Below are 14,951 nucleotides of genomic sequence, written 5' to 3' on the forward strand. Positions count from 1 at the left end.
AGTCAGTCGGTTACAAGGGCTACCAGGAGGCGTGTACAGAGCCTTGCAGTAAGTAGCCCAGGGAAGACATCTAATGGAAGGGATTTCCAGCAGGGCCTCTGGAAGGAGTAGCCGAGCCACGTTGACAGATGGCTGGGTATAACAAGGCGAAACAGTCTCAGAGACAGTGGGAGCGGGACCTGTGCATGGTCTTTGCACTCGGTGATAAGGCTCCTTCTCTTCCAGCCATCTCAGTTTATGGTTTCATTTTATAGCTGGTATCAAATCTGAAGGAGGAAAATGCTTTGCTGAAGCAGGAGAAAGAGACCCTCAATCACCGTATCGTGGAGCAGGCTAAGGAGATGACAGGTAAGCTCAGGTGGGCCGGCTGCTGCACACCATCCAGTACCCCCATCCGACCCCACGCTGAAGTTTACCACCTCCAACATCGCTGAGAGCAGTTGAGGCTGTCGTCAGTAAATTTACAAGGTTAGAGGCAGCGAGGGCCTCAGATACTTGGATTAAAGCAGTTGGCCACGTGTAAGCCTGTTCTCTCTACCTAGCAGTCAGTGTGAACTCATTTGCAGCCAGTGTCATGTGTAATTTTTTAAAAGTTAGTTTTGCATGTATGATTTATCAGGATTTATGGGATTTCTATTGATTTAGTAAGAATTCTTTTTTTTTATGGTACTGGGGATGGAAACCAGAAATGAGTATATCCTACACTCCTGCACTCTTTGGAACCGCCTTTGGTATGCATGTTCTTTCTTCCAGAAACTATGGAGAAGAAGTTAGTAGAAGAAACAAAACAACTGGAACTTGATCTGAATGATGAAAGACTGAGATATCAAAATCTCCTGAATGAGTTCAGTCGCCTAGAGGAGAGATATGACGACCTCAAGGAAGAGATGACTCTCCTGGCGGTGAGTCCACGCTTTCGCTTTCTTTGAAATGAAAAATTTTAAACATTAACAAAATAAGTAGGAAGCAGAATCGATCTCTATATAACTCATGTGCCCATCACCCAATTTCAGAATGGTCAGCTCATCTTTACTTGCCTTTTACCCCATCCCATCCCATCCAGTGATTATGTTATCCTAAAGTAAATCCTCAGAATCATACGGCTTTACTCATTAAGTACTTCAGTAGGGTCAGACATTTTAAACATGAGCTGATAGGATAGCATATAGCCAATGCAATAGGACTTTGTTTTACATATTAAGTGGCTTAATGTCATTTTGCATTTTTATAAAGCAAATACTAATTTAACTATTTCCTCCACTGCATTTTATTGTAGTTTCCAAGATAAATTCCTACAAAAAGGAAAGTCAGCCTTTTTTGTAACAAATCATCTATTTCAAAGACCTGTCTGCATTTGCCACGGTACCTTTTTGTACTTGGAATAGTTCTGCACCTTTCTCTTCTACTTATTCCATATCAGAAAACAGTCCTTACCCCAGCAGTGTCAACCTTGAAGTTGACTAATGGTCCCAATAACCAGAATGCTAAAAAATTTCTCTTTTTACAAAAAAACAAAAGAATTTGCTACCTCTGCAGGAGAATATTTGCTTCAAATTTTGTTTCTATCTGAATCTGCTTGACAAAGTTCTTTAAAATGTGACACTTAAAAAAAAAAAAAAGAGCTGGGTATGGTGGTGCATACCTGTAATCTCAGCACTTGGGAGGCTGAGACAGGAGGATTGCAGGTTCAAAGCCAGCTTCACCAACTTAGCGAGGAGTCATTTAATGACTGCCTTTTAGACATCAGATGTTCCAGTGTTCCAGTCAGCATTTTTGCACCTATAATCTAAAAGACTGATCGCATAATTTAGAGGAGAGAAGACTTGTTTTCTTACGGTTTAGGGTGCAGTCCGTGTGAGGCTGGGGACCGCGAACTCAGGACATGGCAGTGGGAAGTAGGAGAGGGACAGCACGTGGGCTGCACTCCTCACATCATGGAGGCCAGAGCCAGAGAGAGTGAGCGGGGGGGGGGGGCAGCCATCCGTGCATCCCCGAGGCCGAGCACGTGGGCTGCACTCCTCACATCATGGAGGCCAGAGCCAGAGAGTGAGCGGGGGGGGGGGGGGGCAGCCATCCGTGCATCCCCGAGGCCGAGCACGTGGGCTGCACTCCTCACATCATGGAGGCCAGAGCCAGAGAGAGTGAGCGGGGGGGGGGGGCAGCCATTCGTGCATCCCCGAGGCCGAGCACGTGGGCTGCACTCCTCACATCATGGAGGCCAGAGCCAGAGAGAGTGAGCGGGGGGGGGCAGCCATCCGTGCATCCCCGAGGCCGAGCACGTGGGCTGCACTCCTCACATCATGGAGGCCAGAGCCAGAGAGAGTGAGCGGGGGGGGGGCAGCCATCCGTGCATCCCCGAGGCCGAGCACGTGGGCTGCACTCCTCACATCATGGAGGCCAGAGCCAGAGAGTGAGCGGGGGGGGGGGGCAGCCATCCGTGCATCCCCGAGGCCGAGCACGTGGGCTGCACTCCTCACATCATGGAGGCCAGAGCCAGAGAGAGTGAGCGGGGGGGGGGGGGCAGCCATCCGTGCATCCCCGAGGCCGAGCACGTGGGCTGCACTCCTCACATCATGGAGGCCAGAGCCAGAGAGAGTGAGCGGGGGGGGGGGGGGGCAGCCATTCGTGCATCCCCGAGGCCGAGCACGTGGGCTGCACTCCTCACATCATGGAGGCCAGAGCCAGAGAGAGTGAGCGGGGGGGGGGGGGCAGCCATTCGTGCATCCCCGAGGCCGAGCACGTGGGCTGCACTCCTCACATCATGGAGGCCAGAGCCAGAGAGAGTGAGCGGGGGGGGGGGGGGGGGGCAGCCATTCGTGCATCCCCGAGGCCGAGCACGTGGGCTGCACTCCTCACATCATGGAGGCCAGAGCCAGAGAGAGTGAGCGGGGGGGGGGGGGGGGGCAGCCATTCGTGCATCCCCGAGGCCGCATCCCAGGGACCCACCTCCAGCCATGCCCTGCCAGCCTGGGCAGCCTCTCAGATAAACTCATTCAGTGGACTTACCACTGCTCGGATCATAGCCCTATTGAGTCAGTTGCGTCAGCTCCAAATGTTAATAAATAAGCTCTGTAGGGGATATTTTATATCTGACTGTAACACCCAGATTGTTGCAGTAGGTGTTTGTGGTTTTCAAGAATGGCAAGGCATAGCCGGGCATGGTGATACACACCTGTAATCCCAGTACTTGGGAGGCTGAGACAGGAGGGTCCTGGATTCAATATGAGCCTCAGCCATTTAGCAAGGCCCTGCTTCAAAGTAAAGATAAAATAGGGCTGAGGGTGTAGCTCGGAGGTATAATGCCCCTGGATTCAGTCCCCAGCGCCACACAAATAAAGAGATTATGCCGGGCGTGGTGGCGCACGCTTGTAATCCCCGCGCTTGGGAGGCAGAGACAGGAGGATCGCGCAGGTTTGAAGCCAGCCGCGCGCGCGCTGGCTTAGGAGACCCTGTTTCCAAATGAAAATGTAAAAATAGGTCTGGGAGTGTAGCCCGGAGGTAGAAGGGCTTCCAGGAACCCCAGTACCACCAAAAAAAAAAGAGAGAGAGATTATGTAACATAAAAAGAATGTTCTCTGTCATCTTGTAGATGAGAAAACCTGTCTAAAAGAGGTTAAATAGCTAATATAAATCCCAGGTTGGACTATTATTTCAAACCTCACTAATCCACTCTGTGACAAAATGATATTAGTCAAGTCCGGAAGCCCTTTGAAGCCTGTCTTTCCTGGTCCACGCTGCACTTGGCACTAGTGAAGCCTTTTCTTCATATATTGTCATGCTAGGCTTTCTCTGGAGCCCTTTTCCTCTCCATGTTCATGTTCCCCATGAGTGTTCTTTGGTGTATTTGTATTTGCTTTTTATATTAGCCAACCATACCAACATATATGGTTCATCTCTGCTTCAAGTATAGCTGAGCTAGACTTTGTATCCCACTGGTTGTTTCTGAGGTCATTAGTTAGCATGTTACTAAGAAGCATTGGAAAAGAAATTATTCTGAGGTCAAATAATTATGCTAATCAACCAAGTTAAACAGATTTTTTCTACAGAATTTTTTAGGTTCTATAATAGTGTGCACCTCATGAATTACAGGAAATAAAATGGAAGAGGTATATGCCTTGTGTACATCACTGAGAGCATATTCCAGTTGTCTGTGAGATTCTCTGTAGTTAACAAGGTAGCCATCTCTCTAGATAAAGACCTTCCAGTAATGGCCCCTCTCCAGCACCGTAAGACAGTCATTAGATTTGCTAAGCAGTTCTGCCTGCTACCCATTCTGTTCCCAGCAGTGCTGCAAGGGCAGTTTAGATACTTGATTTCTTGTTCCTCAGCCCTTGGACTCTTCACTGTATTCCTGTGACTCTCTCCTTTCTCTTGAAGAAGATCAAAGGTCTCTTGCTTCCTGCTTAGCTCTTTGTTGGGTCTCACTTCCCAGCTCTGTAAATAATCAAGATCATGCTCTTTGTAGAAATATTTCCCTAAATTTGTAAAGAATAAAAAATTTGACAATATAATTTATTATAACTAAACTATTAATGGCAGTATCTAACTTCAATGTTTAGTTAGAATTCTGCAGCTAACATGGGTACTTACCTAATCTTCCATTGACACTTATGCAAATAGAGCTCTAAGTGCCACAATCCAGAGCTAATGAAGCATTTTGTAATAAGCAGACTCTCCAAATGGATGGGGGAAACTTTTGGGAGGGGAACTGATGATGGCCCGGAGGGCTTCCTTTAATCTGTGTCATGTGTGGGCTGAGGGGCATTGTGAGTTAGTTGTGTCTTGATTGCCAGGGTCTAGAGTGGCCCTAGTATAAGAAGTGCTTTTCTACAAAAACAGTCCTTTGTCCAAGGATGATAGGGAGGGAGGCAATCAAGAAAAGACTGTGTTAGGGCTAAAGAGTTTCAAGCAAATGATAAAAGTGTAATGGGGCAAGGGAATCCAGACTCATTCCCTAGAGATGGGAATCCAGCATGTTAATGATGGGATCGCTAGCCTTGGCAAAGGAAATAAAACAGGTCTGGGAAAGAAGAGATTATGGGAGAAATGGCTAGGAGCAGAAGAGCAACAAGGTGCAGGTCTTGAAAGACAACACAGTGACCAAATCAAATGTATGTCCTTGGGACTCAGTAACACACGACTGCAGACACATCCTGAAGAATAGAACTAGAGGCCAGTCTTTGATCCTGCACAAAACTCAACTCAAAGTGGACCGTAGACCTAGAAATTAGAAACTGCAGTTACTAGAAGAAAATAGACACTAGCAGGGACTTTAAACAAGACCCTACAGTTCAGAGAATGAAACTGAACCAACAGCTAGGACAGCATCAAATTAAAAAGTATCTGTGCAGCAAAGAAAACCATCACGAGTCCTAAGAGAGAACATGTAGATTGGGAGAAAATATTTCCCAGCTATTTCTCCAGTAGAGAACTAGTATCTCGGAATATAATGAAGAACCCAATCCAGAATGGGCAATTGAACTTGATAGACACTTCTCAAAAGAAGAAATACAAATAGCAAAATGATATGAAAAAAGTGTTTACCCTCTTTAGCAATCATGGAAATGCAAACAACACCAAGATTCCATGTGACTCTGGTTGGGTTGGCAGTCATCAAGAATACAAGCAGTAATAAATGTGGGCGAGGGTATGGGGAGAGAGGAGCACTGTGCACTGCGGGTAGGGTTGTAAATTAGGGCTGTGACCCAACTATATCACTCCTTGTTATTTTGCCAAAATTAAAGTTAGAATACTATAGTGATACATTCACAATAGGCAAATTGTAGAACCAACCTAGGTGTCCATCCACAGATGAATGAATACAGAAAATTTGGTATATACACACACTAGAATTCTACTCAACCATAATGAAGAACAAAATTATGTCAGTTGCAAGAAAATACTTGGAACTAGAGAACATGCGAAGTGAGATTAGCTGGACTCAGAGTCAAGGGTCGTATGTTTTCTCTCATATGTGAAAGCTAAGAGAAAACAGGGAAGAAAAGGCTTCATGAATATGAGGGGAGAGGCCAGTAGAACTGTGGCAGGGGTTCAGGAGGGGAGGGAGGGAGGGAGGGGAGAAAGGAGGCTTGAGGATGGAAACAAAGCAGCTCGTGTCTCCGAAGGTATCGCTGCCAGTCTCCCCAGCGTGTACGGGAGAGAAGCAAGGGCTAGCGAGGTGGGCTGCAGAGGGACACCGAGAGTGATTGCATATGTCACTGCAGCACTGAACACACTGCTGTGATGTATGATCGCATCGCACCAAGAAAATTCTAAAAAAAATAGCACAGCAAAACTTGAACTGGAAGGTCTACAAGGAAATTGTTGAATTACTGCAGATCCCTAACAATGATAGCAGCAGAGGTTGATGTTAATTGAAGGCCTGCCGCATGCCAGGCACTATGCTGAACTCTTAAACTCTCATTTCATTCTTGAGTAAACCCTAAAAGAGAGATAATATTATTTATATTACTTATTATCACTTTCCTCTCTTGATGAAACTGAGGCCTGGAGAGGTTGGCAAGGGACAAGTAAGTGGCAGGGCAGGGACTCATCCAGACCCAAAGCATTTAAACACTGCCCTGTAATCAAAAGTTATATTAAATAACAAATAGGCAAGGCTTGTAGCTCAGGGGTAGAGCTCTTGTCTACCATGTGCAAGGCCCTGGGTTTAGTCTGCAGCACCAAAAAAAAAAAAAAAAAAATAGCAGTATTTCTGCCATTCAGACCTTAAGGTATTCATTGCCACCTGTTTTTCTTAATGACACAACCCATTTATTGAATGAATGCCGTCCACTCAGGAAAGTCCAAACCAAAACTACTCTGAGATTCCATCCACCCCTCAGAGTGGCAGGCATAAAGAAGTCAAATAACAACAAATGCTGGCCCGGATGTGGGAAAACACAGCAGCACAATTCACTGTGGCCAAATTATGGAACCAGCCTAGGTGTTCACCAACAGAGGAGTAGATTACAATTATGGGATATCCACACCATGGAATTCTTCTCAGTAATAAAGAACAAAATTAAATAATTTGCAGGAAAATGGAAGGACCCGGAGAGCCTTGTGTTAAGTGAGATTAGCCAGGCAAAGAAAGTGAAGGGTCACATGTTTCCTCTAATATGGGCAAGCTAGGGAGTAACTGAAATACAAGAGGGACTCCAGAGACTGGAGGGGAAACCTCAGTAGAGCCGGGGAGGTGACCTAACGGGAGGGGCGGAAGAGTGAGGTTCATTGATAGAATCACTACCATCGACTGTGTGTACATCTGTGAAGATCCAACGCCAGTCTCAGTACTCTGTATTGGGAAGGGGAGGAGGGGGAGGGGCACCTCGTGTTGTGTGCATGATGTTACTGTCATTATGATTTACATTATGATGTGAGACTATATTAAAATCATATTAAAAATAAATAAGTGCCATCCCATACAACTGTGGCAGGCCCTCTTGAATAGAGTAAATGGGTTCAATCTGCCTTTGACTTCATGTTTGCGATTCTCCCCCATGGAAGTATAGACCTCTGCTTCTGGGTAGTTTCAGAGGTTCCGGGGTTTCTTGGGGTCTTCCGTCTTCGTTGACTACAGGTTGGGCTGGGCCAGGGCTGCAGTTGCTTAACTTCTCTACCTCGTGAGCTTTCTGAACACTGATTTCGTAAGGGTCACGTGTCATAAGTGCCACTTGGGCTCCCTGCATGGATAGCCCCGGGGTCTCTAGAGGATGCTTTGAGCAGCTTCTCACCTCCCCAGTACCGTCCATCCTTCTCACTACTCCAGAAATTCACACCATGCATAAAAATGACAGCAAGTATAGTTGCCTGTGTGAACCCCATCATTTTACCATGTACGCTCAATTGCCGTGTAGTGGAATGATTTTGCGTGTCATACATTGTACGTTATGAGCTTTGTGGACTAAAGACGTTGCTTGGATGGAGCGCCACACCTCTGCTTCTCCGGGGCAAATGCCCACTCCACACGAAAAACTTGAAGGAAACTCTGCTAATAATCACAGCTAGTTTTTATTTACGTGTTTGCCTTTACAACTCTTCTTGTCACGCTCTGCTGGTATAGCTTTCTCTTTGAGGTATACAGACCCTTTGTAGGGATTTGATCAAGGTGACATGGAGCAGATCGTTCTGGGCATCAGTACGAGTCAGTGAGTGGGAATAAGAATTAAGTTAAAGTGGTTGTTGTCTTAACTATGCTACGTTGGTAATGTCCTGTTAATTATAGCTGGCTTGTTTGCCTTGCAGAATGTACCTAAGCCTGGGCACAAGAGAACAGACTCCACCCACAGCAGCAATGAATCTGAGTACATCTTTAGCTCTGAAATTGCAGAGATGGAAGACATTCCGTCCAGGACAGAGGTACACTTTAGTTATCTGTCACCAAAAGAAGGATGCGGCCATGTTGTTGTTAAAAGGAAACACTTCCAATACGGGACTTGTGGGTGCCTAATTAACTATGTCTGTATGTGCCCATTGCCTGTATTTTTGTCAGTATACCTCACTGCCGAGTGGCAGAGCCAGTATCCTAATTGAGGCCCATCTCTGTGGGATTTCTGTTCCTGGCCTTTGCACTCCTCCCTCCCTCCATCCAGACATTCTGCACTGCACCTCTCCAGTCCTGTCCTTTCAGAGCCGTATTTGGCTGGGCTTACGGAGCCAAAAGTATGGCCAGCATTTAGTGGGGCTGCAGTTGTTCCAGTTATTTTGTCATTCAGTAAGCCCCCCACATCTTAGTGCGTTCAGATAATAATAATTTAGTATTGAGTACAGTTCTGGGGACATGCCCAGCAGCTCTCCTGCCCACTGATGGAGAAGGAGCACCTCATGCGGGTGCTTTCAGTTAGACTCGGGTTCTCTTCCGGGGGCCTTTCCGTGTGGCCACTCTTTATAGCAGGTGGGTGAGCTCTAAGAGGTCATGGTGGCATGTACTTGGGAGACTAAGACAGAGGCATTGCATGTTTGAGGCCAGCCTCAGCAGTGTTGAGTCTCAGCAACCTAGCAAGACAGTGTTTCAAAACAAAAAAATTTAAAAAGGGGTGGGAGTATAGCTTGTAGGTAGAATGCCCCTGGATTTAATCCCCAGTAACACAAAAAGAAGAAGGAAGGGGGGAGGGGAGTGCTAGGCCTCTACTATGGCTTTTTTTCTGGAAATAGGATTATGCCTTAATTTATTTTTGTATTTTCCTTATATCCTAAATCTTTTATAAAAGTTAGGTGTTTAGTTTTTGTTTTAGTTTTAGGTACTGGGAATGGAACCCAGGGGCATTTTATCTCCAAGCTACAACCCCAACCCTTTTTTTTTTTTTTTTTTTTTTTTTGTGGTGGTGGTGGTACTGGGGTTCCTGGAAACCCTTCTACCTCCGGGCTACACTCCCAGACACCTATTTTTTTAAATATATTTTTTATTTGAAAACAGGGTCGCTTAAGCCAGCAAGGCTGGCTTCAAACCTGCGCGATCCTCCTGTCTCCGCCTCCCAAGCGTGGTGATTACAAGCGTGCGCCGCCATGCCCAGCCCCAGCCCTATTTTTTATTCTTTACTTTGAAACCGGGTCTCACTGAGTTGCAGGGGCCTCACTGAGTAGCTGAGGCTGGCTGCGAACCACGATCCTCCTGTCTCAGCCTCCCAATGCTGGGCTGACAAGCGCGCCCACCACGCCCGGTGAGAACTAAGCATTTTTCAAGGACAACTGGAATGACACGATTTGTCATCAGTTAAGAATTGCTCTTGGTCATTTAGTGATTGTCTTGTGTATTGGTTGATGTTCCTATCTCTTCTATAAATGTGCCTGTTTTTCTACCGAGCCGCTTAGTTTCTCACTGGCTTGCCTCTTCTGCGACGTCTGGGGTTTAGGAGTCGAGCGAGAAGAGGGTGCCTCTGGACATGTCGCTGTTCCTCAAGCTCCAGAAGCGGGTCACAGAGCTGGAGCAGGAGAAGCAGGCGATGCAGGACGAGCTGGACCGCAAGGAGGAGCAGGTGCTGCGCAGCAAGGCGAAGGTGCGTGGCGCCTCCCCAGCGCCGAAGCCAGGCCCAGGACGCGTCCTTCAATGTGAACTTGGTCTAGAAGTGCCTTAAACCGGCAGTGTTAAGTTGAAACAGCAAGGGCTCCTTTTTTGCTGTTTTCTTTAGAACAAGTAAATATTCTAAGAGTAAAATTGTGACAATTAAAACTTAAATTTTTACTTAATTTTCCCCCCAGGAAGAAGAAAGACCACAAATTAGAGGTGCAGAACTGGAATACGAGTCCCTCAAGGTAATGGGAATTTTTTTTTTCATGTAATTTTTTTTTCTTAATGGTACATTATAGTCATACATCTTAATGGGGTACAAGATGGTAGAGGATACACACATACGTCTCCCATTTAGCCTTTCCCCAATTCCGCCCATTCTCTCCCCTCTCCCTCCTGCTCATGTTTGGCTTGGCGACTGGCTTTGATATTTTGTGGATGTACATCATGGACATCAGGGAGCTTCCCTCTTCCCCTCCCATCCTCTCAGTCAGGTCGCCTTATTTGCTCGTCTATGGTTCCTCCTGTGACCCCTTCCTCTCTAGCTTCCGCATGTTAGGGGCAGCGTCAACTTTTCGCTTTTTGTGACTGACTGATCTCACTCAGCTTAGTGCTCTCTGGCTCCCTCTATTTCTCTGCAGATGATGTACTTTGTTCTTCTTTATGGCTGAGTGGAATTCCATTGTTTTGTAATCTTTCCATCTGTTGATGGACATCTTGGCTGAACTGTGCAGCTGTGAACATAGGTTCTCATGCATTCAATTGGTAGTTTGGTTCTGAAGACTAAAGACCTCATTTTGGCCAGCCTCCTGCTGAGCCCCTCTTTTTCTAAGAAAACATCGTTAAGTGCTGGAGGCTGCACCAGAGGTCCTTGCTTAAGCCTCAGGCATTTCTTCCAGCCTGTGTCCTGTTGTAAGTTCTGTTCTGTGTGTGCTGGACTTGGTTCTTAATAGGGACAGGAGACGTAGTTGCTAATAGTAAAGAATATCAACTCCAGGTTCAGACTCGAATCAGATGCTCCATTTGCCACCACAAAAGTTGGTTGGCTGTGAGGGGACAGACCAAAGGGCGAGGGTAGCCGCCTGCTCCCCAGCTCTCCTGCCTTACACAAACACGGAATGAAGCCCAATTCACAAAGGTTTGTACTAGTGTTCTCAAAGTACAGTCCTCGGGCCTCCCCTGCTAATGTGTTGGAAATGTCAGTTGTCTGGCTCCGCACTACTTGACTCATTGACCAATTTCTAGATGGGGCTAGAAATCTGTGTTTTACACTTTTTCTTCGCCAAAACGCCGAAAAGTGATGAAATCTGTGTTTTAACAAGGACTTTAGATGATTATGATCCTATTAAAGTTTGGGAATCACTGTACCAAAGGTTAGGCATCCAAGTAAAGACAAATTTTTTTCAGTGTACGATGCAAATCTGATGAGTAATTATAGGAGATTGGGGATGGGAGTGAAATTATTGTTCACAGAAAGACTTAAAGTCGTTTTGCTATAACTCAGTGATAGGCCTATTATATTGCTACAAACCCAGAATTATTTCTCTGGGAAGAACCAAAATACTTGATTTTTATACACAAATGTCTCACTTGTCACTGGACTGTATCATGTTAATACGGCACCGTGGCGCTTTTCCAAGAAAGTGGAGTATGTGCATGTCTACCTGGATGGCTAAAGGGGAGACATGCAGCCTCCGGAGGCACAACCAGCCACGCCACAAGCAGGTCACCCAGGAGAGAAGTTCGAAAAGTGTCTTAATTATTGTCGTTGAAACACTAATGGGAACTTTGTCAGTTGAAGTTATGTGCTAAATTTTTAAATTACAAGTTAAAAGCCTAAAATTTCAGTGGTCTTTCTATTTTGCTCTATAAGAGAAATAAGAGGACACTACTAAAGATCTCAGGGTCGGCCCATCTGAGCCACTCCCTGGGAATGTCAGTACCAGCTAGACACTTGGATTTGCTCTTCTATTTACCTATGAATAAACCTGAGTTCTTTGGGACTGACCACCCATCGGAAAGTAAGACTCTCTGGACCTGTAAACGCCCCTTAGCAGTGTAGAAGAAATTCGACTTGGAGTTTGTGTTGCTGATGCAGACTGCAATGACCCTTGCTCATTCCCACTTGATGTTAGACTTCTGAATTGCAGAGCAGGGCTCCCAGTAGAGCCTAGGAAGCCACTCCCTAGCCGAGCGCTGGTGCCCTTTCCCGGCAGAATTCAGTGACCTTTTCTTTATAACTCTGTTCAGCGTCAAGAACTAGAATCAGAAAACAAGAAACTGAAAAACGAGCTAAATGAATTGCGGAAAGCGCTCAGTGAGAAAAGCGCGCCCGAGGTGACCGCACCGGGTGCGCCCGCCTACCGCGTGCTCCTGGAGCAGCTGACCTCGGTGAGGGAGGAGCTCGACGTCCGCAAGGAGGAGGTCCTCATCCTGAGGTCCCAGCTGGTGAGCCAGAAAGAGGCCATCCAGCCCAAGGTAAGCGCGCCCACGCTGCGGCGGGACCTGGCCCACCTGTCTCTTCTCATCGTTCCCTGCAATTTATAATGAAGCAAAAAGTTAAGACCATTTTTTGCCTAAAGGTTGCCTATTTAAGAAATGTCACAGTGTTGTTTTTAAAATGTTGTCAATGGCAATTGGATTTTGTAAAAAAAAAAAAAAAAAACACAAAAAAACATGAAAAAAACTTCAAATTGCAAAAATCAAGTGAAATCCCAAGTGATTATCAGAATTTCATCTCTTACTCGTGTCATCTGACCACAGTAAATTTTTGTCTAGAATAAATTCTGAGCCGGGCGTGGTGGCGCAGGCTTGTAATCCCAACATTTGGGAGGCTGAGACCAGAGGATCATGGTTTGTGGACAGCCTCAGCTACTTAGTGAGGCCCTCTGCAACTCAATGAGACTCTGTTTCAAAATAAAAATAGGGCTAGGGGTGTAGTTCAGAGGTCGAATGCCCCTGGGTTCCATCCCTAGACCCACAAAAAAAAAAAAAAATATATATATATATATATATATATAAATATAAAAATTGTGTGTTAAAATGTTTAATATTTGCTGTGAGGTGACATTAAATACAAATCTAAGGCTGCTTGTTGAAAATAGCCTGTTTAATCAGAGAAGTAACATGTAGAAAGGTTAGAATGAGATCAGCCAGTTCCATGGAGATAACTCCTGCTACTCTAGGGGCTTCTGTTCAACAGGGCGAGCCGTCCCAGCAGGAAGGGCAGCGTTGAGGGGTTTGGCCACATCCCCATGTTGCAGGGGATAGGTTGGGGGGAAAGAGGTGTGGTGTGAAATAATCCCCCCCTACCACCAGACACACAGAGACAAACAGAAAAACCGTGGATTCTTGTCCTAAGCTAAGAATAAGTATTCATCGCTTGGACAGCTGCTGCAGATTTAAAGAAGTTTATTAGAAGGTAGAAATATAGAGGTAGTTACAGCCCTGTGCCGGAGCCAACACAGGGGGGCAATTCGAATGAAAATGCCAACGAACTCCAGTTCACTGAATTTTTATCCTGTCTAAGTCCGAGGAAGGTCCTTTGATCTGTAGATATGCTAGCCCTATCTCTAGTGTGAAATTGTTTCTCCGGCATCTGGGATTTCTTCAGATTTCCCTTAGGCCATTTGTTTCTCTTTCAGAAATGTAAAAGGAGCCTCTCAGGCTTTCTTTCCTTCCCTTTAGAAATGTAAATTACAAGTCCCTCCTTTCTGCTATCCCTAGCCTTCTTAGTATAAAGGATATATTTTTAAAATTGGAACTCTTTTCCCAATACTTATACCTTAATACATTTTAAACCCTCTTCCCAATACCAGTACACCCACACTAAACATGTGGCCGGTCCTTGGAAGCTCTTCCCTGTGCTGAGGTATTAGAGGCCCAGCGCTGCCATGGGCCGATAAGAAACAGGTCTTTTTGTCATTTGCCATCGTGGGGAATGTGAATGATTACCTCAAAAACTGGTCTGCCTCGCTCCCCATGTGTTTGCAGAAGGATGGGTTCAGGAATGGAGGCCATCGAGTATTGCAGCTGCGTGGCATACCATATAGAAATGTCCGTGCTCTAAAAGGAGCAGAATGCCTGGGAAGGCTGGCAGTGCTTGCGGTTTAGACCCTCTATCTGGCACGTGTTTGGATTCGATAAAGACAACCCACACTTTGGGACCAACACTGACCCAGAAAGTAGCATATTCTAAACACAAGATATTTGACTCAGTGATTGGTGGGGGATCCAGTAATAAGTGAGTTTATATAAAGAAGTGGTGTGTTTAAAACAAACCACGAGCCCCTTGAGTCCAAAGTGAGGGGAGTTCCAAAAGACTCGTCTCAGCGGGCTCCCGAGGCCGCCCATGGCTGGCCGGGCAGCGGGCTCTGCTCCCCAGACACGAAGACCAGGCTTCCCCGCTGGCCCTCTGCGACACACTGAGAGCCTGCCTGCCTGCCTTTCTTCCTTTTATCTCTATTTATGAATAATAGTTTAATATATATTATAGTCATATGTAATGGTGGGATTCGTTGTGACATAATCACATGCATATAACATAAGGTGGCCAATTTCACAAGAAACTTTAATAAAGACTAGGCGAAAGGAAAAGAAAATGAAGAGAGGGACATAAAAATAATGCAGTTAAGCCGGGCGCGGTGGGCACGCTCGTAATCCCCGCGCTTGGGAGGCTGAGACAGGAGGACGCGCAGGTTCGAAGCCAACCTCTGCTACTTAGTGAGGCTTTCAGCAACTTAGTGAGACCCTGTTTCCAAACAAAATATATATTAAAAAAAAAAAAGGTCTAGGAGTATAGCTTGGAGGTAGAAAGCCTCTGGGTTCCACCCCCAGTACCACCAAAAAAAAAAAAAAAAAATGCAGTTAGCAGAGCACATGGTTCTGGTACCACACACTCACCCAGCTCAAACCCACGTAACAACGGTGGCCACTACTCTGC

The 14,951-nt window shown here is 46.0% G+C and overlaps 1 protein-coding gene across 1 annotated transcript in view; it reads left to right on the forward strand.

Moving 5' to 3' along the window:
• The window catches only part of MYO5A (myosin VA), a gene marked incomplete at both ends in the record, with an annotated part of 127,810 nt that overhangs the window by 78,949 nt on the left and 33,910 nt on the right, over positions 1-14,951 (forward strand). Inside the window, 6 exons of the mRNA XM_080707005.1 lie at positions 255-348; positions 754-902; positions 8,248-8,361; positions 9,855-9,998; positions 10,201-10,254; positions 12,260-12,487. Of these exons, the coding sequence (XP_080563131.1) occupies positions 255-348; positions 754-902; positions 8,248-8,361; positions 9,855-9,998; positions 10,201-10,254; positions 12,260-12,487 (783 nt within the window). The remainder of the gene's footprint in view (positions 1-254; positions 349-753; positions 903-8,247; positions 8,362-9,854; positions 9,999-10,200; positions 10,255-12,259; positions 12,488-14,951) is intronic.

This window comes from Muscardinus avellanarius (assembly GCF_963383645.1).
Source record: "Muscardinus avellanarius genome assembly, chromosome: 12".
Lineage (NCBI taxonomy): Eukaryota > Metazoa > Chordata > Mammalia > Rodentia > Gliridae > Muscardinus > Muscardinus avellanarius.